The sequence below is a fragment of the Equus caballus genome, chromosome 16 (genome assembly GCF_041296265.1).
Source record: "Equus caballus isolate H_3958 breed thoroughbred chromosome 16, TB-T2T, whole genome shotgun sequence".
In the NCBI taxonomy this organism is placed as follows: domain Eukaryota; kingdom Metazoa; phylum Chordata; class Mammalia; order Perissodactyla; family Equidae; genus Equus; species Equus caballus.
In genome coordinates this window covers 85442491-85468020 of record NC_091699.1, presented here as the reverse complement: position 1 = coordinate 85468020, position 25530 = coordinate 85442491, and the positions used below count along the sequence as shown (strand labels likewise).

Sequence of the window (25530 nt, the reverse complement as noted above, 5' to 3'; positions counted from 1 at the left end):
TTGCAAGGTCTGGAGACATCTTTGTGGGAGGTGCCATTGGGATCTAGTGGGGAGAAGCCAGGGATGCTGTTAAACCCCCTACACTACGTAGAACAGCCCCCCATGACAAAGAATGATCTGGCCCAAAATGTCAACAGTGCAGAGACTGAGAAAGCCTGGCACAGCACAAGGGGGTTAAAAGGGCTGAAATGCAAGCCACTCCCTGGGGGAAGCACCTCTGCCCCAGGAGGAGGCTCTTTTCTAACTCAGCTAGCTGTCCTGTGAGTGAGAAGGTTGGGGGAGGAGGGGGTGGTTTGTGCTGGAGGGGAGGAGGACAAACCAGCTGTCACCCAGGCTGTGATTTGTACAAAAAGCAATTTGAAAGAGGTATTTAGTCTTTAATAGAGAGTCAAAAAGTCAACCCACATGATCATGTCATCTCCTCGCTGGCAGAGAGCGGTTTTAAAGCACAATGACATACGCACCAGGTGGGAGATAGGACCGATCAAAGACCTGCGTTGCGTGCTGTTTCTAATAGGAGGGGATCGGAAACATCAACGTCCAGCCGTGGGGACAAGCTGGATAAACAATGGAATATCCTGCAAAAGAATGAGGGTTCTCTCCACGCACAGATGTGGAAAGGTCCCCAGATTATACTAAGTGAAAAAAGCGAAGTGCAGAACACTTTGGAGCACTTGCTGCCGATGGGTGAGAGGAGGGACAAGCAGCGGTGTGTTGCTAATTGCTGACATCTGCCCTGAGCAGCGGGTCTCACACTCGAGTGTGCATCAGGACCGCCGAGGGCCCTGTAGCGTACTCACTCCAAACAGCAGAACTCTTGCTTCTCTTTGGGGGAGGGATGTGGAGAGTGCCCCACTTTCCTCCCGAGCTGAACTGCTTTCCCCACCCTGGCCACCCACCGCGCGGGGCTTCGGACAAAGGCCTGGAGGTGCTCGTTCCCTAATCCCTCCAGCAAACCCCGAGGGACTTGCCCGACCCTCAAGTGGCCGCCGAATGTGAGAAGTTCGTGGTGTTTGAAGGAATCCCGCAGGAACCGAAGAGTTGGGGCCCGTACAGCAAACCCCGCATCTGCACTTCCTTCCCGAGGAAGCGAACTGAAGGTCCGAATGGAGGCGGCCGCGGGCCCGGGGCGAACCTGGCCCTCCGGGGGCCCGCCCCGCCCGCACGGAGGGGAGGAGCGAGGGCTCCCGGGGATCCTCCCGCGGGCTTTGTGCGCGCTCGGCATCCTGCTGTCGCCGCCCCACGCAGCCCCCTGGCCCGGGAGGGCGCGCATTTCCGGGCCGCCCACCAGCCCGCCCGCCTCGGCAGCCGCTGCCCCGGCACAGCCGACGCTGCTCCCGCCGCTCCGTGGCCGTCTCGCCCCAGTCGCCCCACGAAATGCCGGTCGACTTCACCGGGTACTGGAAGATGCTGGCCAACGAGAATTTCGAGGAGTACCTGCGCGCGCTCGGTAAGCGCTGCCCACCGCCCTGCGCCCGGGGCGAGCCACTGGTGGCGGGGGCGTGGGGACCCCCCAAGCCTCCGGATCCGCTGTCGCCTGCCTCCGCCCGGGCGAGCGCCGCCCCGGGCCCCCGGGCCGCAGGAAGGGCGGCCGGCGCCGTGGCTCTGAGAGCGGCCGGCAGGCTGCGACCTGGAGATCGGGGTTGTTAGGGTTAATTGGTGGCAAACGTCTGATAGTTGGCTCCAGACGCGGGTAGTTTCATTAGGAAAGCAGGTTTTGGTTTACTAGCTTTAGTTTTTGCAGGGTTAGAATAAAGGCAAAAAACTTTGTTGCAAAAACAGAAAGAAAAGAAAAAGACACAGACCGGCTGCGCGCAGACAGCGCTAAGCGAGCAGGGAACCCCAGCTGTTTTCCCCGGGGAGGGTGGGGAAAACTGGGGCCCCGGCTACTTTGGGAACAATTCTCTGAGTTTTTCGGCCAACTCTCTGCCCCCGCCATCCTACAGATGTCAATGTGGCACTACGCAAAATCGCCAACTTGCTGAAGCCAGACAAAGAGATCGTGCAGGACGGCGACCATATGATCATCCGAACGCTGAGCACTTTTAGGAACTACATCATGGACTTCCAGGTTGGGAAGGAGTTTGAGGAGGATCTGACGGGCATAGATGACCGCAAGTGCATGGTGAGGTTTTGTGTACATCCGGGCATCTCTTGCCCAGGGGGCCTACCCAAAGGCTAAGCTAGTTCATTTGAGTGGGGCGCAAGGGCCCTTGTGTGCTTGGGCACCAGAGATCCTGGCACTCCCAGCCCCCAAGGTAGGCAGCACTGACTCATGAAGCACGCCCCCCCCCCATCCTAACCGGATGGTAAGAGTTATGAAAGCTGCGGTTAGTTGATTCTCGGCTGTGTCTGGGCACCCAGCCAGCCAGGGGCTTTAGACATTTGACTTCACCTAATCCCACAGCCGCCTTTGAGGGAGGTATGAGTACACCCATTTTACAGATGAGGAAACAGTCTCAAAGAGATGAACCAGCATGCCCCCGAGTAGCACAGCTAGGGAGGGGCCGGGCCGGAATTCAGGCAAGGGCTGGCCTGGTGGAGGAAGGAGAGAAGGAAGGGAGGAAAGAAAGCAGAAACCAGGGAGCCCCTCTGAAGTGTAAGCTTCCTACAGGACCCAGTGGGAAGCCACTCTAGGAAGCAGCAGGCACGTGACCCCTGGCCCTGGCGCAAGCCTTCTGACCTGCCCCTCCTCCTTCCAAAACTGGGCTTTGGCTTCTGGCCATCCCCCCTCCCCCGTCCCCCCCTCCTCCTTTGCCCTCCGAGCTTCCTTTGAACCTCGCAGCCAACACCCCCTCAGGAGGTCAGTGCCTGCATCCCCCCCGCTGGCAGCTGGGGAGGGGGGAAGGGGAGGGAGCCTCCTGCCCCCAGGGTGGGAAGCTGGTGACCGGGAGACCCCAATTAGCGCTGCCACAGCAGACTCCGGAAGGTCAGCCCAGGCCTCGTCAGCGTTCTCAGGTCGCTGGGAGGTCAGGGTGCCCCTGGTCTCCCTTTCCCAGTCTTGGATCCACAGCTGGTTTAAGCTCTCCCCCAGGGAGCCACCTAGCTTAGGATGAGGGCCTCGCCTTCCCCTCCCCCTTCCCTCCTGTCTTCCCCTCCCACTCTGTACGGAGGGTTAGCTGTCTGCCCTGTGCTGTGCCAGTTCTTTTACCCCACAGCCCAGGGGGGCAGGATTAGTGACCCCGTGTTATGAAATAACTGAGGCTCCAGCGGGGAGAGACTGGCAAGAGAGAGGATTTGAACCCTGGGCCTTTGGACTTTGAAGCCAGGGCCCTCTCTGCTGGTAGCCTTTGCAGAAACCAGATGGCTGAGGTTTGTTAGGACTGTGGCTGAAGGAGTGCTGGTGTCTGGGAGTAAGGAACCCCAGGCCCCGAGGCCTCACACACACACGCACACACACACAAACACACACACATTGTTGCTTCATCTGAAGATGGTCAGGAGTTCGAGTTTGGAATGATGGTGGGAGAGGGGGTGGCCAGCAGGGACTGTCCTTGGAGAGGCCACTAGTGGGAGAAAACACTATTGTTGTAGGGAAATGTCAGGCTGTGCCTTTAAAAGGCCCTGGCCTCGTATCTGCCCAGAGGCTCCAGTGGGAAAGGACACCTTCAGACAGGCTCTGGCTCCGTGAGGAGGGGCCTGCCTTTCCAAGCCCGACCTGCTGCATGGAACTGCACCGTGATCCTTGTCCCCAGCTCCCTCGGGGGGTGCTCACAGAGTACTTCAGACATGTCTATTTGGGGTCATTGCAGCCTCTGGAATGTGCTGGCTAGTACTTGGCTAATCATCTCGGCTCTTTCGTTCCCTCCCTCATCCATTAATGCACGGGACATCTCTGCTCAGCTAGTGATACTGGCTCACCCTCATCAGGTGCTCACTGTACACGGGGGCGGGGGGAGGGAGGGACGACACGGGACGGGACGGGACGGAGGACAGGCAGAGGATGGCCCCTCCCAGGTCAGGGAAAGTTCTCACAGGAAGTGGAGTCTGCCCTGGGGCTTGAAGGATAGACAGGAAGTAGCCAAACAGAAAGGGGATGAGAGCAAGGCCAAGGCCAAGAGAACAGCGCTTGGTAAATGCTGTTTCACTGGTCACATTGTATTTTAACTCAGGCTTCACAATACCGTTTCAACCCCATTTACAGATAAGAAAACTGAGGCAGAATTTCTTGTTGTGGGACCTTGGGGACACTGAGTAGGTGGCAGAGGGAGGATCTGAACTTGGTCTGTCGGCCCCAGAGTCCCGGCCATTACATTAATCACTGCACCACATCTGCCGCTTTCCTCTCGTGCTGATCGCGGCACCAGGCGCAGGGACACAGCGGAGCAGGTCCCAGTCCCTGACGCCCAGGAACTCACAGTCTTTGTGGTGGAGACACACACACAGTCAGAACAGAGTGAGATCAGTGGTGACAAAAGTGAGCACCCAGAAGAGGGATCCCAGAAGGAGTCCTGGAGGAGGTGACCCCTGCACTTAATTGTAAAGAAAGGGGGTGGCAGGGTGGGTTTGGGACACAAAGGAAGTGGCATGTGGCCACCTTCTCTCAACCCAGCATTAGGACAGGTAGGTGAGCTGCTCAGGGAGCCCAGCAGCTGGGCAGCCTGCATGAAACTGGGCAGGATTCATGGTCACCTCTGCTGTCTAAGGACTCGGGGCAACCCCGTCCCAAGCAGACAGCCACTCACTCACCTTGCTGTTGGCTGTTGGCGGAGGGACGGCCCCTCTGCTGGGCCTTCCCTTGGCCCCTGCCTTGCAGAGAAGCCTTTCCCTCGGGCTGCCCTGCTGGATGGTGGGCCTCTCTAGAGTGTGGCTGGGGAGGGTCTAGGGTCGTAGAATTAGAGCAGCTATGCCACCTGAGGCTTGTGAACGGGGGAGCTGCAGGCCAAGGGGCCGCGCTGGCTGAGGTCTCTAGGGCCTGGGTCCTGGCGAGGTGGCTGCTGGGTCACCACTGCTGCTCTCGTGCTCTGCACACACTGCTAGGAGCAGGGGCCAGAGGAGGCGGGTTGTCCTCAGCATCAGGCTGGCGTCGTTCTAACTTGTTCTTCCTAGCACATTACCAGGGTCTCATTTCTCACCTGGGATCATTCGTTCACCCGTTTTGTTCATTCCTCTCTTAGTCCTACAGGCATTTCCAGGGGCCCACTCTGTCTTTGCAGCCCCCATGTTACTGAAATGCATCGTGCAAGCTTCCTGCCCTCCTGGAGTTCAGTGTGGTGGGAGAGGCAGACCAGAGCAGCCAGTAGTTTGGTGATGGTGTGCTGAGGGACGGAGGACAGGCAGAGGATGGCCCCTCCCAGGTCAGGGAAAGTTCTCACAGGAAGTGGAGTCTGCGCTGGGGCTTGAAGGATAGACAGGAAGTAGCCAAACAGAAAGGGGATGAGAGCAAGGCCAAGGCCAAGGCCAAGGCCAAGAGAACAGCGCTTGATAAATGCTGTTTCAGACCTGTCCCACCAGGCCCTGGGCTCAGCCCTGCGGACACAGAGGCAGCAGGGCCTCCTGGAGCACCCAGGCCGGTGGAGGAGACAGACATGTCTTCAGACGGGTACAGCCCAGTGTAATGGTGGAAGCTCAGCAGGGCAGGAGCGGGGAGCAGTGGTCATGGAAGGTTCCCCAGGGGAGGTCACAGCTGAGCAGGGCCTTGAAGGACAAGTACGAATTAGGGCAGATGTGGAGAAGGGATAAGAGCATTCCAGACTGGGGGAACCATGTGCACAAAGGCCCAGAGGTCAGAAAAGTCCTGGTTGGGAGGTGGCTCCTGGAGGTGAGAGGTGCAGTCTGCGAAGACTTCAGCGTGGCTGGAGTGCAGAATATGGCCAGGGAAGAGGAGGTGATGAGGACCTGGCAGGGAGCTAGTTGTGGCCCTGACAGGCCACAGGGAGCCCTTGCTGGGAGAGGCAAGGTCAGGGTGACATCCCTCCCCACCGGGTCCCGAGGCTCACTGGCTCAGAGATGTCTGCTCCCGCCTCTTCTCCACGGGAACACACACACAGTTCCCAGCCAGAGGTGAAATCGGCCTACGCATGTGTTTCGTTTGACCTGCACAATGTTTGAAAAATTTCAGACAGTTGCCAATGATAGCCCCAAATTGTAAGATTTCATAGAAAAATTCATATTTCTGGCTGTTCTTACCAAAAAAAGTCAAGATTGCTGAAAACTCTTGGCTGCCTGTTTTTTCCTGTGCCGTGCGGATCCCCGGGACAGTGTCGCGGTGGCTCCCTTTAGATGGGACGTTCTCCAGTTTCCCGTCACTGTCCCCCCTCCTCCAGAGTCGAGGATCAGTGGCGGTTTGTGTGCGCTGTGGGTCCCTCCCTTAGAGCCCTGGTTCCCAGAGCAGAGAGCAGCTGCAGCATCACAAGAACTTGCTAGAGACACCAATTCTCCGGCCTCACTCCTGGGCTGAACCAGAAACCCTGGGAGCGGACCAGCCATCTGGGTTTCAGGAAGCCGGCCAGGTGGTGTTGATGCAACCAGAGCTTGAGAACCTCTGCTTTGGAGGAAAGAAACATCTTTGTGTCTGTGCCTTTATAAAAAGTAGAAAACTATAAAATTAGGTATAGAGGGCCTTGTGCCACCGGCCGCCATAGTCCATTGTCTGGCCCCTATGGCCATCGCAGTCCATGCCCAGAAGCACCTGAAATGGCCCTGTGGCTGAGGGGTGGAGGGATTTACATCCGCATAGCCCAGGACCACGCAGCTCACATTTCCAGCCTGCTCTGTTCGGATTTGACGTGACCCACAGGCAGCAGGGCTATCATTCGGGTGGAAATGGTGGGCTTGGTTTTTCTCTACTGCCTTCATCCATTAAGAGGAAATCTCAGGCCCAGTTTAAAACCAGTGTCATTGATGGAATCTAGCAGACAGAGGCTCTGGCAGGGCGGGGGCCTTGAAAAAGGAAGGTGCTCCTCAGCCTCAAACAGTGTCCCCTTCCTGGCCCCAGAATCCCCAGGTAGGGGTTCTTTGTTCCCACCATCCGCTCCCCACAGCAAGAGCAGTTTCTGTGGGAGAAGATGGAGCCTTGGCCAGGAATCACAACCCGGAGCCCGGCTCTGCAGGGTGGAGGGAGGAGGGCCATTTGTCATCCCACCACGGACACCCATCAGGTTTTCCCTGGAGGAGGCGGCTTCATTCACTCGGGAGCCCGGCGCCTCCTCCCAGGCTGGGGCCCCGCCTGCACAGCCAGCTGTGAACTCAGGATGACCCCTTGCGCAGAGCTTGCCTTCCACTCGCTGGGCTGCCAGCCCTCCGTCCCGCTGTCGGTGGCGGCCTTTGTTTTTATTGTAAAAGGAAGATTCAGATAGCACTGGAGAGAGCGGACTGAGAAGGAAAGGACCCCGCCCCCTCTTGGCCCCATTCCCCCTCCCCAGAGATTAACACTTGCCGCTGACCGTTTCTGTTGGATGTGTCTGGAAATCTTCCTGGAATATGTCTAGCAGCTATCTGCCTATTGATTGAGTGTCGGTGTCTCTAACTGAAGCCTAAAAAAAAGGAAGGAAGGACCCACTCCTCTGCACAGTGGTTTTTCACCAATGATATTTTTTTAGGCATCTTTCCATATCAGAGTTTATAGATTTTCTGAATTCTTTCCTTTTTAACCGTCTTGTGTTTCCATTCCTTCCCTCCTTGACTTCCTACTTCCACCCGTCCGTCCATCCTTCCATCCATCCATCCATCCATCTGGTTATATGTGGTAATACATAACTTCCACCAAACCACGTTACCACTTTGGTTTAAACTCCTGCCAGTTTTCTGATCCTGTCTTGATTCATTAAAGAGATTTTGGGCTTCTTATTTTAAAACACACAGTGCCAACGGCAGAGTTAACCCCTGCGCTGCAGAGCTGGGAATGCCTCTGGGTTTGGGAGCCTTCTGGGCGCCGCCCCTCCCAGATCAGGCCCCCAGGGCTCGGCTGGGGCCTTTCCAGGATGGAAACACGGAGTCTCTTTCATGTCTTAGCTAAAGTTCTGAAATCGGTGTCAGCAGCGTGCTTTTGAGGATTACTAAAAGAAGAATTAAAGCAACCCGAATAAAATGCACAAAGTAGCTTTCACGAATCCACTGGTTTGTTAGGTTTTGTTTGTTGTTAGGCCGGAACAAAGGAAAATACCGGGTGCAAATCCTTACTAGGTGCCATGCTGCACCAAATGATCTTAGCAACATCCCCGTTACCTACCTGACAGGGTGACCTTAAGTGACGGGACATGCTGCCTCTGTCTTCACATCTGCAAAACGGGCGTCATGATTGCTGCTCTGCCTGTCTCGCAGGCAAATTCTGAGGACCATAGAGATAGGACAGGGGACAGTGCCTTGGGAGGCCACAATACCGTGTGCAACAAGGGGCCAGGGCCCTTCTGATACCCTAGACTGAGGGCCATGGCGTAGTCACTCATGGTGACCAGGGGTTTAGTGGGGGAGGTCCAGCTGGTTTTCTGACCGACGTCGCTCCCCACCCACCCAAAGAAGCGCTCCTTTTGGTGGAAATTACCCCCACTCACCTGGGGGGTTCAAATCACAGTGCACTGTCTCTCCTGGGATGAGCACCTTAAACCAGGGTGATGGCAGTGTCCCATGGCTTGTCACCTGATGGCGCATGTGACACAAGGTGGGCCAGTCACACCCTTTCCTGGGATTTAACTTGGGGACCCTGCGAGAGAGGTGTGTTCTAGTCTCCCTAAGGTTGATAAGCTGGCCTGATGTAAGCTTCCGTGCCACCTTCCATGGTGCATGGAGAAATCCAACAGAAGGGAAAAATGAGGCCAGTAGAGAAGTAGAGGCGAGAGAGAGAGTGCGACATTGGACGATTGGGAGCTCTGACACTAGCATCATCCGAGACTTTCCAAGCGCTTGAGCCGGTATATTTCCTTCCTTTCCCCTTAAGCTATTTGAATCGGTTTCCTGTCACTTGTATCTAAAAACATCCTCAGACACTCAGAGTCCGAAGATCATGGGTTAAGAACCACATAAGTAGTTAGATCAGTAGTTCTCAATCTGAAGCACATGCCAGCCCCAGAGTTTCTGATTCAGGACGTCTGGAGGGGGCCCAAGAACTTGTTTTTCTAACAAGTTCCCCAATGATGCTGATGCTGGTGGTTCGAAGACCGTGCTTTTGACACCCACTAAGAAAGAAAAACGAGGAAGTGTGCTGGCCCCCTGCCCAGGTTCCTGCGATGTTCTCGTTGTGATTCAATGTAATAAGCCTGTGCTGGGGTCAAGGGGACCCAGCTCTGGGGACGAATGAGTGCAGTCCAGTCCCTGTGGGTGGAGTCTGCGTGGAGATAGCAAACTTGCAGCGGCTCACGATGGTTTGCAACTGAGGGTCCAAATGAGTGACACCAGGAGTGTGCGCAGTTGGACGAGTGTGGGGCGCGACAGGGCGCTTAGGAGCTTTGGCATTGCGAGGTACCTGGATTTGAATCCTGGGTCTGCCTTCCAGCTTTTTTACGTTGGGGAAGGTGCTCCATCTCTCTGGGCCTCAGTGTCCTCATTTGTAAGAAGGAGCCGAGGTGCTACCACTGGTGGGCTGTTGTAAAAATTCAACGTGGTGATAAATTATTTCAGTTTTCTGTTGCGGTGTGACAAATCACTCCAAAACTTAGTACTGCAAACCTCCAAATCTGTAGCAGTTGTTTATTTTATTCACAAATCTGCAGTTTGGCTCAAGGGGATGTCTCATCCCTGCTGGATGGCACGTCAGCAGGAAGCTGAAGGATTCGCTTTCTGCTTTCTGGATGGCTCATTCACACGCAGTCCTCTGGCTGCCTGAGCTTCCTCACAACAAGGCGGCTGGGACTCAGGACAGAGGGCCACGAAAACAAGGCAGACGTGTGTGACATTTTTATGATTTACTCAGCCTCTGAAGTCATTTACCAACAGTTTGGCCCTAATCTGTTGGTTGAAGCAGTCACAAAGGCCCACCCATCTTCAACAGAAGGAGACACAGACTCCACATCTCAGTGCGGATGTGGGAAGGTTCTAGAAGAGCATGTAGGGGGAAAGATACTTTAGAGAAGTTCACAGTGGTATATGCATGAGAAGCTGTGACCACAGTGCCTAGTGTGTGGTGAGTACGCAGTGGGAGTTCGAACATTATTCTCTGGCAAGCCTGAAAGTTCTGTCAGGCTTGGGCTCTTGTTTCTGACTAATCTTAGGAGCAGCTGAGCCCAGGAGGACTCCTCGGGGTTGGGAGAAAGTGTGTGGTACCCCGAGTGAGGCCTCTGCAGGCAGGGTCAGAACTCCACCCCCTGGGCCACCTGCCATCCAAGGCAGGCCCTGCATGGGAGGCTCGCGTGTGGGCCTGACGAGAAAGGGAGAGTCCTGTGGGAAAGCCTGAGAATGTTGGGAGTGGCCCAGGACCTCACCTTCAGCCTGCACCCCTCCAAAAGTCCCGAGTAGACAGGTCTGAACAGTTCCTGAAACCACTTTCTGGCTGTGAGCTCAGCGTGGGAGCTTCCGTTTTACTGGTTCACCATCCCACTCTGAGGTCTTTAGGCCCTCACAGTCAACCCAGACCCCTGGCTCCACGGGGCCTGGAACCCAAAGAGGTGGGTGGGGCTGGAAGCTCCACCATCCTCCCCTGCAGGCATCCAGAAGCCAGGTAAGCTGCTGACTGCCATTGGGGCCCCCTTTCCCCATGGAAGTCTCTGGAAACCAGCCGCTGAGGCTAGGTCCTATTGTTAACATTTCACCTGGGCTCAAGGATTTTTTCATGTTTGACTTGGAGTTGATTGAAAACTCCTCTGAGAGCAAGGACTGTGCCTCATTCACAATAGCTTCCTCCCTGGGAAGCATTTTTGTAGCTGTGTCTGTTGTATAAATTGGGTGTGCATGCACACACACCACCCCTTGTCCTCCACAAAGGAACACCGGGTCTCTGTCATGCTACCTAAAATGCCACCATTAGAGCGCATGTATTTCAATTAAATAGCCAAAGACTTCTCCAGATGTTTCCTCTAAATGCAAATGCCTTGTAGTGCCAGCTGTCTTTAATAGGGGGATGTTAATAAGTCAGCCCTCCATCCCTTCCCTCCTTCCTTCCCCCCCAGCCCGCCCCCCGCAACCTCCTTTCCTGACTTGAGGGTCCCGGGACAGCATAGGAGTGCTCTGGAGAAGAAAAGAATAAACAAGACGGGTATGGAGGGCGTGAAAGGAGGACAGGGGAGAACCCAGGCTGCAAAACCCACCTTTGCCAGCCTCACAGCAGAACTGGCCCTGTGCTCAGAAAATGAGGGGGAAAAAATTCTTTCTGATGATGTGCAATGAATCAGAAAAATCATCATTCTCTTTGACTCAAAGATCCCACTTAAGGAATTATATTCCAGGAAAATCACTCAAAAGGAAAAAAAAAAGCTCTCTCTCTTTGTTCAGAGGTATTTGTCGCTGTGTGGTCATAATCCTCAACAACCCACCTGATCATGGCCACCGTGTGAGCTGCTCTGTGGCAGGCTCTGCCCTAGCACTTTCTGAATACCATGCAATCCTCCAACAGCCCCAGAAGGGAGGTGCTACTCTCCCATTTTACAGACAGGGACCGAGGGTCCTGACCTGGGCCGCGATGCTGGGTACCTGTAGCCCTGGGATTCGACTTCACATCTCTCTGACTCCTGGCTGTGTGTGGTTTACAGAACAGGCTGCCTCCTGCTGGTGCTCCCGAATGCCCAACAACCACAGATGGTTAGAGTGACTGGCTTTTTAATTCCCTGCACCACTACGTGGCTGTGTAAATGATCGCTGTGAAGATAGATGAAAAGTGTTTGTGGCCAGTCAGTCAACAAGTGTCATAGATTCTGCTGCTTAGCATCTCTTTCCCTTTTCCCATTCCCGTATCTCTTGCCTGTAATAATAGTAACAATAATAATAGCAATGAACGTCTCGAGCTCACTGTGTGCCAGGCTCAGTGCTTTCCAGGGTTATTTTATTTAATTACTGCAGTATCTTCACATTGATCTCCCTCCCACCATCCTCAATACTTCAGCCCATCCTTCGCGTTCTCAAAGGGGAATCTGATCATGCTGCTCCCCAGCTCAAAACCCTCAGAGGCTCCCCAGTGCTGATGGGCAAAGGCTGGATGTCACTGGGGCTCTTCGGGACATGGTGGCGCCTGCCTCTCCAGCCCCGTCCCCTACCTCACACCTTATGCTTGGCCCCATCCCACCATTTGCATGTGCCTCCACTTGCCAGCCTCTGTTGCATCTCTCTGTGCACTTCCCTGGGATGATTCCCCTGCCGCCTCCGCCTGGGAGGATAATTCCCCGTTGGTTAAGATCAACCTGGGCTTAACTGCTCCACTGATCTTGTCCTGACTCCCCATCCCATCTCATTCTCTCCATTTGCCTCACTCTCCCTCTCTACAGATGCTGTCCCTCTCTAGGGCGCCTGTGACACTTGTTAATGCATTTGAGATTCTAGACAGTGGGGCCCACACCTTTGTATCTCCAGTGCCTAGCACAGTGGGCTCCAATGTGTTTGTCAAATGAGTGATAAGTAAAACTAGCAGAACCTCAAACAGTAGAAATGGTAGTCATTGATCAGATCAGCACAAGATCCACTTGCCATTTAATAATAGCTGATGTCTATTGGGCATTTCCCATGTGCTAGGAATTCTAAACACTTTCCATGCATTAATTCTTCTAATCCTCACAATTCTATGATGAAGACGCCAACGTTCTTCCTATGTTATAGATGAAGGAAATGAAAGAACAGATGTCACTTGTCTGATCAGGTAGCTGGTAGAGCCGGGATTTAGATGCTGGTGGTCTGACTCCATAGTATTAGCAGAGAGAGATGGAAATGGGGTGTCCCCTGAGGAGGTAGTGGCGTCATGGGATGGAATCGGCAGGTGCAGGGGAGTGAGGTCTGGTTTGCGTCTCATTCTCCTTGACGGTGGAGGCTGGGCTGCTGTCCAAGAACCGCAGCCTCAAGGCCTGCGGGCAGCCGTTCCTGGCCCTCCTTGAAGCTCTCACTTGTCCACAGCCCGGCTCCCTCTGAGGCAGGTCCTGGCAGCTGGCTGAGTCAGAACCGGTTCAGCTCTGGGGCCAGACCGTCGTCTTGGAATCCCATCTCTGCCACTTAAACACTGGGTGGACTTACCCAAGTTACTTACCTCTCTGTGCCTTGTCTGTGAAATGGGTTAATTCTAAAGCAAGGGATACCTACTTCATGGTGAGGATTAGATGCAGGAAAGCCTGCAGTCAACTGCTCCCTCAGTGTGAGCTGTTATTATTACTTCTCTCGCCTTATAAACTGTGTCCTCTAGAAGACAAATTCTCGGGGTGGTGACATGTGTGAAGGGACACCTGGCCATCAGGGTTATGAGAGCAGAGGCTGGCCTGACAGAGCACATGTCTTTCCACTTCTGCAGAGAGCAGACTGGGCAAGGCCAAGGGCAGAGGGGCATTACTGCTTGTGGAGTAGTTCACGTGTCCAGCACTGAAATAGGTCCTTGCATCCCCAAGTTTCATTTCATCCCAGTGGCTGTTTTGTGGCAGGACTCATTAACCCCATCTTGCTGATAAAGAAATGGAGGCTCAGAAGGAGTAACCTGCTCCGGGTCACCCAGCTAGAAGGAGGTGGAGATGGATCGGAGCTCAGGCCTGCCTCCATCCAAGGCTGTCATCGGGTCCCTCTTGAGCGCCCCACTCAGGGAGGCATACTTCTGTCGGGGGCTGGGCCAGCCTGCCAGGTGCTGTTCAGTGGCAATGGCATCCATGGCAGCAAGTGGTTCATGTGGTAACAGTGGGCAGGCAGGCCGTGGGTTCAGAGTCGGGGGGAAGGGAGTATAAACCATGACTCATACTGTTCCTGGGTCTGGTGCTGGGCATGATGACTAAGTGCTCCAGGCCTCCAAAGCTTGGGGCTTTGTCACTCCAGTCTAACGCATTTCTATAAGGCTGATCTATGGAAGAATAAGCAGATACTTTGCCTGGATATTTTGTCTAAGGGTGGCGGTGTTCATTGGCTGAAAAATTATGAGTACCCTAGAATGCTTTCCACCATTCATTCATTCATTCGACAAATAGTAATGTGCATTTCCTTTGCTGTAGATCATAAGGTGGGGGCTGGTATCCTGCAGTGAATAAAAGGATCCCAGACCCCAAGGAGCTGTTGGTCAAGAGATTCTGACCTGCTCACGCTTCCCTGGTTACTGAGCCAGCATCTCTTATCTTCTGGGAACTGTTTGTTTCTGTTCTCCTTGAAAGATGAAAAATAGAGTCCAGAGGCTCCATGGACATGATGAGGCCTTGGTGGGCTCTGGCCTTGAGAGCTCCTCTGAGCCTCTCTGGCAGGATGTTCCCTCCTGTTGCACCTGCTCTGGGGGTGGACCTGACAGTAGGCTGATTTCTTGCACTGGCCCGAGTAGCAGAGCCAGCTCTGCTGCCAGAGAAGCAGGCATCTGGATTTTCCTTGCACGAGCTTTGGCTGGTTGGAGCCACGAAGATGTCAAGTGAGGAGGAAGAGAGGCTGTGAGCGATCTCCCCAGTAAATTCTGGGGTTGGAGGTACAGGATCCGGCTCCATGGGGAGGGTCATGCCAGGAGAGTCCAGCCAGGCAAAGCCTATTTAGAAGCCCTGCTCAGGCAGCCCCTGGCCTCCCGGCTTCTGTCCAGGTTGTTCCTTCTGCGTGGATTCCTTTGTTCCTCTTTTCCAATTTTGACTTCTTAACCTAACTCTCAGGGTGTTTTTTGGTGTCAGTTCCAGCATTACTTTCAGTATTGCCTCCTCCAGGAAGCCTTCCCTGGTGGACCTCTGTGCCCACTTCAGAGGCCGATGAGGTGCCTTCCCAATTCCGTAACCACCACCCCTGCCTCTTCCCAGCACTGCCGTTCTGCTGGAATTCTCTGGCTCTTTGTCCAGTCGTCTGTGGGCTCCTGAGAGGCAGGGTCCTTACCTTACCTGCCTGGATTTCCAGCACGAGGCTGGTGTGCAGGTGTGGAGCCCACAGTTGCTGAATCTTTTTTCCTTGCACAGAACCGTGCTGCACAATCCTGCTGCTCGGTCAAAGGTCAGTTTAGATTAGGGAACTGTGGGCACAGTAGCCAAGAGCATGGGCTCCAGAGTCAAATCTCATCTCCCCACTTGATGGCTAGGCAACCTTAAAGCCTCAGTCTCCACGTCTGTAAATGGGGAGAAGCAAACGCTCCAGGAGGTTTAAGGAATCAACCTATATGACCCCTGCCTTGTTAGTACCCTGCCTGGCACATAGTGGTTACTCAATACATGTTGTTAGGGTGATGATGGTGACAACGGTAATGACATGATGCTGTTACTTCCACCAGGAAGCCTTCCCTGACTGCCAGGCTGGGCTGGGTGCCCATCACACATCCCAGCACCAAACATGGCTCATGTTGATGCCAGTTTACATGTCTGCCTTCCCTCCAGGCTGAGCTGCTCCATGGCAGAGCTTGGGTCCAGCCCAGTCCTATGGCCACCCTTGGTACTGGGCCCTACAATGACTGAGTGCTGTTCCACAGGGACCCCGTGACCTCCAGGCCCATCTCCCTCCTCCCCATCCAGAACCTTGGCTTCTTGGGGCCTTGAGCTCTCTGACGGTTTCTTGTTTTAAAATTGATCTTGGGCGCTTGCTGGAATGTTTAAGGAATTTAAAACATGACATGTCAAGACTAGTCTTAACATTTTATCATTTGTTTGTTCTAAGAAGCATGTTACCGTTTGCTGTCAGCTTCTCCATGGGATTAGAACTGCATTCTTTAGCCCCCTGAAGGCCATGTGGCTTTCCTGGTTTAGAGTAGTTGCTTCTAACATCTTTTACGTCTCTAATTACTCATTCACGTTTTAAGCCCTTAAAAATTTAGTGTTAGTCTGCTTTACAGTGAATTGCCTTCCCCCCACCCCCCACCCCCAAATGTGCTGATTTTAGATAATTGCCAGGGCCTAGGAATGGATCAGAAGGAGAGGAGTGAGTGCATCTGCTCGCCCAGCCTGGCCTCGTGGGCACCCACTGGATATCTCAGCCAGAAAGAACTCGGTTCGAGCAATGCCTCAACCCCCAACCTGTAGGTGGCTCGGGCTGGTTACTTAACTAAGCCTAATTTTTATCAGCTCTAAAGCTTGAAGGTCAAGTGAAAAATTATGGAAGCTCCAAGCACCGGCCCTGGCACTTGGCAGGTTCTCTGCTCCCTTCCCTGCCCCTCCCACCCGCCTGCTTATCACACAGGCACCAGAGGCTGAGAGCTTTCTTACTGTCCTAGGAACCCACAAAGGGTGAAGCACACTTCAAAATCCAACTCCGGGAGGAATGGCCAGTTTGCGTCTTTTAGTGATTCACGTCATGTATAGAGAGGATCTAGTCACAGTCTGGTTTTTCAGTTTTCCCCCCAAATTTAAAGAGCCATGGGCTTTGGGTCAGACTGGACCTTTTCTGCCTTTTCAGGTAGAATCACCACAGACAAGGCCTCCCCTGTTACGGCCTGGCTCTGGAGCCACAGAGACAATGAGGTTCAGTGCCAGCCCTCTGGGAGGTGGGTCCATAAGCAGGGGGCCTCCCCTGGGTGGGCGAGCCTGGAGGGACCAGTGAGCCATCAGCCGCCCTCCTCTTTGGAGTGGGTGTTTTGGGTATTGGGGAGCTTTAACGAATGTCGCAAATTCTTGGCAGCCAAGTTGAATCCCCCTATTTCTGGTTCATGCCAGGTCACTGCCAAGAGATGAGTCCATTTGGTGGGAATGATCTGTCACTCCCAGAACAGGTCACCTGCACAGGGCAAGAGGGCCTCAAGACTGCCCTGGGACATGCTTCCTCAGGCTGCCTGCGGGAGCCAGGTTTTCTGTGTCATTGGTCCCATGCAGCAGTGCCAGCTGGGGTTTCTGAGTGGTCAGGGGAGCTGGATAATGGCTTTTGCAGTGACAGTCCCTTGTCAGGGTAATGCACAGCTGTCTTCATTCATCTGTTGGTGCACGTCTTTCTGGGAAAGCTGCTGACGAGGGCAATGTGCTGGAGGTTTTTAATAGAAAAGTTAGACTGGCTTTGCTGTACACCCAGCTGCCCTGGGCTCCGACCTGTTTGCAACTTTCAGGTGGCCTCTGCAGTGAGAATTACTGTTAGGAGGGGCGGGGAAGGTGGCCTCGTTCTTGGATTTGTCTGGGCTTCATTTCCAGGGTGGCGTCCCAGAGCCCAGGGTGGAGTGGAGGCAGGGTGAGGGTGGGGGTGGGGGTGGGGCCCATCCCTGTGGTTGGTACCCCTACAGGCAGCCGCCTTCCCATGCCGCTTGAAAAGCATGGGACCGTCCTCTTGCCTGAAATTCCCCGTGAGACCTGATTAAATGGATTGAGCAGTGGCAAGTGTCCAGGCTGGGAAACTGGATTGAATGACTTCTTAAAGACCCTTCCAAACCTGGCCTTCAGAGGGCAAGGAATCCTTGTCCCAGACTTCACTGCTCCTCGTCCAGCCAAGGTAGCTGGCCGTGTACCGCCGAGGGGTCACAGAATGAGTTCTTGGGTCCTGGGGAAGGTTGTTATCAGAAGTTGCGTTTTGTGGCACAAGAAAACAAGTGACGTTGCTTGGTACGCCATTCCCTTTCCAACATGACTTCTTTCCTTTTTCCCTCTCATTTGTTTTCAGGTGACGGACCTCCTTCCCAACTCCCCACCCCGCTTTTCTATTCTTAGGACAAATCTGATCCTCTGGGAAGTGGCTGGTCTATTCCCACAGGATACAAAGCTTAAATAGAAAAAGCCACACCCACCGAGAGTGAACATGGGGTGGTGAAGTGGGAGGACTGTGTCGCATTTTTGAAGCCGTCACAGCTCTCAGTGGGGAGTCTCCAAATGCATCTTCTGATTAAGCAAAGACTAATTCCGTTTTAGGGGCAGCGGACATTGCAGTATCCCCGGGCCCCCGGCTCAGCAGCTGGGCCCTGCGTGGACTCCTGGAAGGAAAGGAGCTTCTGAAACGTTTAGCCGTGATGAATAGCGAGTCCGTCACTTCTTCACAAATCTCCAACTTAAAAAAAAAGACTTCAGTTATTGTTCCATCTCGACAAACAAATCCCGTCCATATCTAAGCTCTGGACATCACGGTCCCCGTTAGCTAGTGCCGTGTGTGCCAGCCTCGTGCATTTTATGTACGTTTTCTCTTGTCCTCAGCACAACCTGGTAAAGTGGGTCTTGGGTTATCTAATGCCGCATAGCAAACCACCCCACAATTCAGTAACTTAACACCTTTATTCTCATGATTCTGTGGGTCGACTGGGCAGTGCTCCGTGCCATGTGGCTGCCTTCAGCTGAAGGCTGGGGTGGGGGCCTCAGGTCTCTGGTGGTACCCTCTCTCTCCTCCTCCGGGGCTTCTCCATGTGGCCTTTCTCTCCGGTAGGACAGCCTGACTTCCTTAAAGCACAGCAGCTGGGTTCCAGGAGGGGCGGGTTCCCAGAGGACAAGCACCCAGCGGACTGGTACTTATGAAGGCACTGCTTGTGTCATGCTTGCTAATGTTCCATTCGCCAAAGCAAGTCACACAGCTTTGTGAATATCACAGGGCGTGAATATCATGTGATCCATAGGGGGCCACCAGTGGATCAGTCTGCCACCGTAGGTACCATTAATCCCTCTGTTGTAGGTGAGAGCACGGAGGCTCAGAAAGGTTGATCCCGTTGCCCAAAGTAATTCGCATGGCTGGGGACAGAGGGTCCAGCGGGGAACATGTTCTTAGCTGACAGTACTGGGTCAGCCTGATACAGGTGGAGGGTGTACAGTGGGATGGGGGAGGTACCAGGAACCCAGTGCAAATGACAGCTTCCAGAGCCCTTTAACCCAGAGGACAGTCTGGGAGATTCCCTGGCCCACCTACTGGGTGCTCTCCCTGATGGCTCCCCCAGCAGGTCAGAGCTATGGGGCTGTGTGAGGGCACAGGCGGTACTGGGAGGCATTGAGAACGTGCTCCAGGCCACAGTCCCAGTTTTCAGTCTGGCGTTGTGGCCCCATCTGCCTCCCAGCCGTGTTCCTCCCTCTCCTTAACTCCTGGATGGCTTCTACAGCACTGGCTGGCTTGTCCTTATTCACTGTTTGGAAAGCCTTCCCACTTCAGAAACTAGCTTATGGGGCTGGCCCAGTGGTGTGGTGAATTTCGGGTGCTCTACTTCAGCGGCCCGGAGTTCATGGGTTCAGATCCCCAGTGCAGACCTAGCTCCACTCATCAAGCCATCAAGCCACACTGTGGAGGCAACCCACATAAAACAGGAAGACTGGCACAGATGTTAGCTCAGCAACAATCTTCCTCACAAAAAAAAAAAGAAAGAAAACTAGCTTATTCTTCCTAGGAGAATGAGGTGCCCTCCTGGGTACAGCAGCCCCATGCTTCCCCTAATCCCAGCACCTACCACATGGGCTGTAACCGCCTGGCATTTCTCTCTCTCCCTTCTCTGCGGTGGTCTCTTTAGGGCAGTGGCCTTTAGGACCCATCTCTGGCTTTCAGCACCCACACCCAGCAATGGTTGGACTGAACTGAAAGTTCTTCCTCCTGGGAGCTGCTCAGTCTTAGCACAATGCCCATGTTTTTTCTGCAGGCCCCAAAGACTTCAGCAGACATCTGCTGGGTGCCCTGCCCTGGCCTGGGAAACAAGGGGGCACTGAATCATGCAAGGCCCATATTCCAACCCGAGTTCTTTCCCTCATAAGCTGGGGGACACTGAGAAAGTCACTTAACCTCTCTGAGCTCAGCCTCCCCTTTGTATTCAGTACAGACAAGAATGGTCTCTTCTTTCCAACTCACCCTGGGTCAGAGTCAGCAGGAACTGAGGGTGAGAAAGTGCCTCCTTTGGGAACTGACACAGCTTTTGTGTGTTGGGGATCCTTCTTTTTAAGGGGTCCTATTTGTAGGGCTCTAAGAAAGGCTTCTGTTCCCTGTATCCCTGGACCTATCGTGAGGCTGAAATTCTGCCGTCGGTCATTCCTTTGATAAGGTATTTTTATTATTTATATCCAAACAGTCCCTCTTAAGAGATGCCAGGTGATCTGGAAAGGCTAACATGTTAGCCCAGGAGCAAAGCCTGCTGTGCCACCAGTGACCATCTCTTCCCCGCTCGCTCTCTGACGCAGGTGCTGAAGGTAGACAGGTGTGAGCTTTGTGGAGCTCGAGTTGCCAAGACTTATCCAAAACCTTCCAAACCTGCACACTTTTAGCGCCACAGTTCTTCCTCTGGAAATGTATTCGAAGGAAGCGATGTGTTCACAACTGTGTGTGCAAGGAAGTCTTATTTATAGTAGCACAGAATTATAAATAACCCGAATGTCCAAGAATTGGTAATGGGCTTAATAATGGCATGTATGTGCAGTGAACTGCTCCCAGGCCCGGCTTCAGAGGCCTCTGCCCAGCACAGTTGCACAGGCCCCACACTCAGAGGGGCCCCTCGCTTGGTTCAATGCTCTGCTGTCACCATCTTCAAAGTCTTAATCATTTTTTTCAAAGGAGCCCCTCATTTTTATTTTGTGCTGCATCCCACAAATTATATAGCCATTTCCTGAATATGACATGACAATTAAAATAACGTTTATGGAGAACATTTGTTGAAGGGGAAAAACGTTTCTATTAAATGAAGAAACTAGGCTACAAATCCATAAATGATGAAATTCTAATTTTTTGAAAACATATATATGTATTAATAGAAAAAAAGATGAGAGAGAAATCCATCAAAATTTTAGAGGAATTATCTCTGAAGGAGCAAGATTACAGGCATTCTTTTTATTACTCTGTTCTTCCTTGAGCAGTTCTCGTATCTTCCAGCACAGAGGGTATGAATGTGCTCTTTGACTGATCTTTCTGGTCGAGGCAGAAGTGCGTGCATCGTAACTGAGAACAGCGATTGTCTCTCGGCCTCTGATTGAGTCTGGCTGGAGCCCTTGGCATGCAGGGTAAACTTCTGGATAAACACGCAGAGTTCAGTTGATGAGGAGGCCAAGTGTTCTTACGAGCTCCTTGACGTCGAGGGCTGTCTGAGTCCCCAGTCTGCACTCCCCGTCACAGGCCTGGCGTGGACAAGGCATCCAGTGAATGGCTTGAGGTCTTTAGGGGTCTTTACCTGTGACACTTTGTCAGATGTGAACTTCATTATGTTCTGGCTTCAAGGTGGGACCTCCTCTCTGGTTTGGGGCTGGATGGGTGCCCTGAGTGATCTCTGGACCAGGGAGAGGAGCTGCCCCACCCCAAGTCCCCTGGTGCCCCCTCTCCCTCTGGGAGCAGGCTCCAGGAGAAGAGATCAGATTTATTCCTGTGCAAAGCTGGGGAAATGCAGCTGACTCCACCTGTCCCCCTTGTGCATGGATCTCATTGCAGGCTTCATCCCAAGAGGAGAGGGCAGTAGTGCTCAGCAAGCCCAAGAGGAGACTGGGAGTGGGGGAGGGAAGGGGGAGGTGGTCCTCCTGTAGGGAGTGACCCCACTCACTCCACACCCATTTCCCGGATTTCTCCTTCTCTCCTGAATCTTGATCAGCCTGTTGCTGACTGTCCTGACTCTGAGCCAGGTGTGGCCAGGAACACGGCAATGCTAGAACCTCACCTCTGTAAAGCCAGGGCCTCTGAGTTAATGTCCCCCGACCCCCTCCTATGACAGATGGAAACACTGGGCCCCAGAGAGGGGATGGACTTGCTCAGAGCCACACAGGAACTACGGGCAAACAGGGCAAACAGAGTTCTCATCGCTACAGTGGGGAGGCAGGGCTCACAATTTGCCCCATGCGGAAAGGCTGTTAGAGGGAGCTGGGTAGCTGCAAGGATGGGAGAAGCTCCCTGCACCTGCACACAGGTCCCAGTCCAGACCGTGGCTCCTGGACTGTCTCGCCTCTAAGTTCCCACACGTTGAGCCTGTGTTTCTGGGTGGGCCCTTCTGCTCCAATGAGACTGAAATCTCCCGAGGGCATGGGCGGGGCCTCCTCCAGCTGTCTGTCTGGCCTTCAGTGCACCCAGCACCTGGCGGGGCACCCGTACTTAGGGAGGATGTGAGGGCTCAAAGGTAGGGGCGGGGCTGGGGCCAGCAAGGCAGCGGGAGCTTCCTCTTCTTTCCCCCACGTTTCCCTGGAACCCACCGAGGAGCGTCCTGAGCACGTCCTTGGTGGCCTGTCTCTGTGCCTTCGTCTCCTGGTAGCCAGCCGAGAACCCCTCTCCCCCAGCGCCTCCTTTCCTCGGCTTCAGCTCCATTCTCCTGTCCTTCAAGGCCAGGCCCTGGTGCCTCCTCTTCTCAGAACTTCCCCTTCCCTGACTGTCATCTGGGCCCCCACAGCCCCTGGTCTGTAACTCTGGTGACCCTGGGCGCCTAAGGAAGCAGTGCAGTCCACTGGGGAGGGGGACTTCGGTCCCCACAGATCTGTGTTCTGACCTGGCACTGCCATTGACCACCTGGGTGAACTTGGCAAGGCCCTCAACCCGCCCTGTAAGACGGAGATGCTAATCCGTGCTCCACAAGGACGGTGGCAAGCATTTAGAGAGGGCACAGAGAGTGCCTGAGGAGCGGCCATTTGTACCTACAGTTGGTTATTTACAGCTAAGGTTGTTCTGCGTGAGAGGAAAAGCTCTTTGAGGGCAGGGGTGGGGTCTCTTTGGTGACCCAAGACCTCGAAAAAGTTGAAACAACGAATGCATAGGTGAATGAATGAAATGTCTGGGGATGGGCAGGGTACTCTGAGAAGTCTGCGTCTCACCAGCAAGATGCGGGACAGCAGCCCTCACCCCACCCCCGCCTGGGGTGTGCTCTGCCGGCAAGAGCCCCTGCCCTCCCCAGCCCCATTCCCCACCCTTGAACGGACAGCCCCACCCCAATGACGTTTTCTCTCCTAATTACCCCTTTAAATGAAATGAAGATTTCCTTAAATTTTAAACCTGATTTGCATTCTTTGATGAGAGCATGTGATGGACAGGGGGTCTTATTTCCTATAATGAAATTGACTTGAGCACACTCTGGATTATCAAGGTTGGGGCGGCCCCTCCCCCAGCTCCCAAGGGCTGCTTGCTCAAGATTGACAACTGTGGTTTTTTGCTTGGCAGACCACGGTGAGCTGGGATGGGGACAAGCTGGAGTGTGTGCAGAAGGGCGAGAAGGAGGGACGTGGCTGGACCCAGTGGATTGAAGGTGATGAGCTGCACCTGGTAGGTTCTTGGGGCAGGGGGCTGGGGAGGGCAGGCCAGGCTGCACCCCAGAGGCCCTGGTCACTGTCCAGGTCCTGATGGACCTTGGAAGAATGCCTCATGGCTGGGCCTTCGTTCTGCTCTGAAGCTTCTCTTCCAAAGGCCTGCAGATGACACTTGAATGACTTTAAAAATTGAGCAATGTGTTTTCAAGGTCTAGGCTTACCCAATTGTCCAGTCAGAGGGAGGAGGTGAGGGGATGCGTCTGCTAAACGTCAGACATGGAGCAAAGCCCTTTGGCCTTCCATATCACTGTCTGTTCTCTCAGCAGCCCTCCAGGCCAAGTACTGTTGTAGTCCCTGTTTTGGAGATGAGAACGTGGACGCTCACATCCGAGTTACACGGCTAGAAAGTGGCAGAATTAAAATTTGCTCCCAAATGATGTCTATTTTCACCATGCCTAATTGTGACAGGCCAGAACCAAGGAGAATTCTCTAAGCTTCTCTAAGACATGATCTCAATAGCCTAGGTTGGGGGAGGAGAAGCCTTTCTCAGTTCAGCTGTGGGCCATCCTCACCCTGTCCTTGGGCCTGGGACCTCTAGTCAAAGCCATTTCTACTCCATCCATTGTCTGGGAAAGCACACACAAATCCAGAGTAGGGGCCTTAGTCCTGGAGGGCCAGAATAACACGTGTCCTCTGAGAGGAGACCTCCCACCACTCCTCCTGCCCCTTGGAACTCCCCAACTACCTTCCTTCCTAGAAAGGAGCCTGGTCCAGGAGACCTGGGTGCTAGTCCTGGCTCCCTGAGTGCCTCCCTTCCCTTAGCCTCATCTGCCAAATGCCGTCCTACCACATGGGGCTTCCGCAGAGATCAGGGGCTGCAGGATGCCCGGAAGAGGTGCCAGGGCCTTATTTTCAGAGGCAGCTTAGGTTGCCGCGGAGAGCCTGGGCTGCAGCGCCTGACCTTGAGCCAGTCTCCCCTGGGCCTCTATTTCCTCAGCTGCAGAGCGTGAGGGTAAATGATGTGATCTCCATTGGCCCTTTCAGCTCAATAGTTCTGTGGCTCTAGGCCAGAGGCTGCAAACTGGGAACCCCAGGCCTCTTTCATTTGGCTGTCAATGGGCTTCAAACTTCTTCAGCCAACAACTTAAAAATTAGGAGATGTCACATAAATATTCAGATTTCCAGCCTCCTTCAAAGAAAAAAAAAAAAATCTTGGCAGACGACAACACTGTGCTGTTGCTCCCCTTGGTGACACTCAGCAGGAGCTGGCCTGCTGGCAGCGCACAGGCTCCCCCAGCTGCAGTTTAATGTTACCTGGGGGCTTTTAATCACAGCCATCCCGGTACTGCACCCACTGAGATACTGATGGAACTGGTCTAGCGGAGACCCAGGCGTTTGTCAAACTCCCCAGGTAAGTCCACTGTGCAGCTGAAACCTGTAAAACAAGCTGTGAAGCCTGGAACCACCGCCCTGGTTTGCAGCCCTGGTCTGCAGTGACCTGTTGAGCCCTTTGGGGAAAAATAGCAGCCCCCGAGTATTTTCAAAGTTTCTGTCCCTAGATGCGCGGGCCCCAGGTGTGGCCGTGCCCTGGCCGGTGACAGGCACCTGCTTCTGTTTCAGGAGATGAGGGTGCAGGGAGTGGTCTGCAAGCAAGTGTTCAAGAAGGTGCACTGAAGCGGAGCAGACCTTGGCCGCGAGGAGCAGTGGCCTGGACGTGGGGCCGGGTGCCCTCTCCTCTCTCTGCACAGCGTGGGGCGGAAATGCCCAGGCCGCTGCCAGCAGGGTCTGTCTCTTGGCTTTGTCTCTTCTCCTCTTCTTAAAACGAAACCGTCCCAATAAAAGTGATCTCTGCTCAAGACGTCTGTTTTGGAGAAGCTTCAAAACCCCACTGTCTCCCCTTTTCTCTGGGGCTTCTGAAGCCACGTCACCTGATGCTACCTCTGGGCAGAAGGTGGAAATCCAGCTGCATGCCTGCGGATTTGGGCCTGGTATTGCACCCGTGCGGCTGTTCCCCAGGGGCACAGGCTTGGGGCCAGGGTGTGTGACCTGGCATTCGGTCTTCTGTGTAGTACGTACCTACCACCTTACACATCCCATCAGGGCCAGAGTGTTGTGAGTGCCACAGACACAGGAGAAGGTGGCCTCCACCCTGGGAACTTGGAGCCAAGTTAGGGAGGTCCACCCAACAGAGATCTCTAACTGTACACACAGGAGATGGTCTCAAAATTATTTCCGAATGAAATGGAACTGGATGGAATTGTAAGCCCAAAGCTAGAATGAGGTGAACCCTCACCAAGGGCAGTTACCAATTGGGTTTGAGTTCAGAAGTGTCATGAACACATGCTTCACCACCCCAAAACCATCCCCACCTCATCCGTGGGCTGATGAAATGCCTGCCTTTTCACTGTTGCAGATGAGGCATAACTTGCAAATCCCCCTGGAAGAGGAAAGCAGCCTCACGCTCACA

The 25530-nt window shown here is 53.9% G+C and overlaps 1 protein-coding gene across 2 annotated transcripts; it reads left to right on the top strand.

The window, feature by feature from the left end:
• Positions 1 to 880: 880 nt before the first annotated feature.
• RBP1 (retinol binding protein 1) lies at positions 881 to 24919 on the top strand. 2 transcript variants are annotated; one of them, XM_001494939.7, is made up of 4 exons: positions 881 to 1450; positions 1947 to 2125; positions 22978 to 23079; positions 24684 to 24919. In XM_001494939.7, exons 1-4 carry the CDS (start codon positions 1378 to 1380, stop codon positions 24735 to 24737), a joined length of 408 nt encoding a protein of 135 aa, XP_001494989.4. In that variant the 5' UTR covers positions 881 to 1377; the 3' UTR covers positions 24738 to 24919. The 2 variants fall into 2 exon arrangements, with proteins under 2 accessions (XP_001494989.4, XP_070094331.1); XM_070238230.1 differs by having other exon boundaries at positions 1169 to 1450; positions 1947 to 2071.
• Positions 24920 to 25530: the final 611 nt, after the last annotated feature.

Bases quoted from the DNA above. Each gene is read 5' to 3' on its own strand.
- RBP1 (XM_001494939.7), top strand. From the start codon at position 1,378: ATGCCGGTCGACTTCACCGGGTACTGGAAGATGCTGGCCAACGAGAAT. The intron at 2,126-22,977 runs GTGAGGTTTTGT...TTTGCTTGGCAG, and splicing joins TAGATGACCGCAAGTGCATG to ACCACGGTGAGCTGGGATGG. The intron at 23,080-24,683 runs GTAGGTTCTTGG...CTTCTGTTTCAG, and splicing joins AAGGTGATGAGCTGCACCTG to GAGATGAGGGTGCAGGGAGT.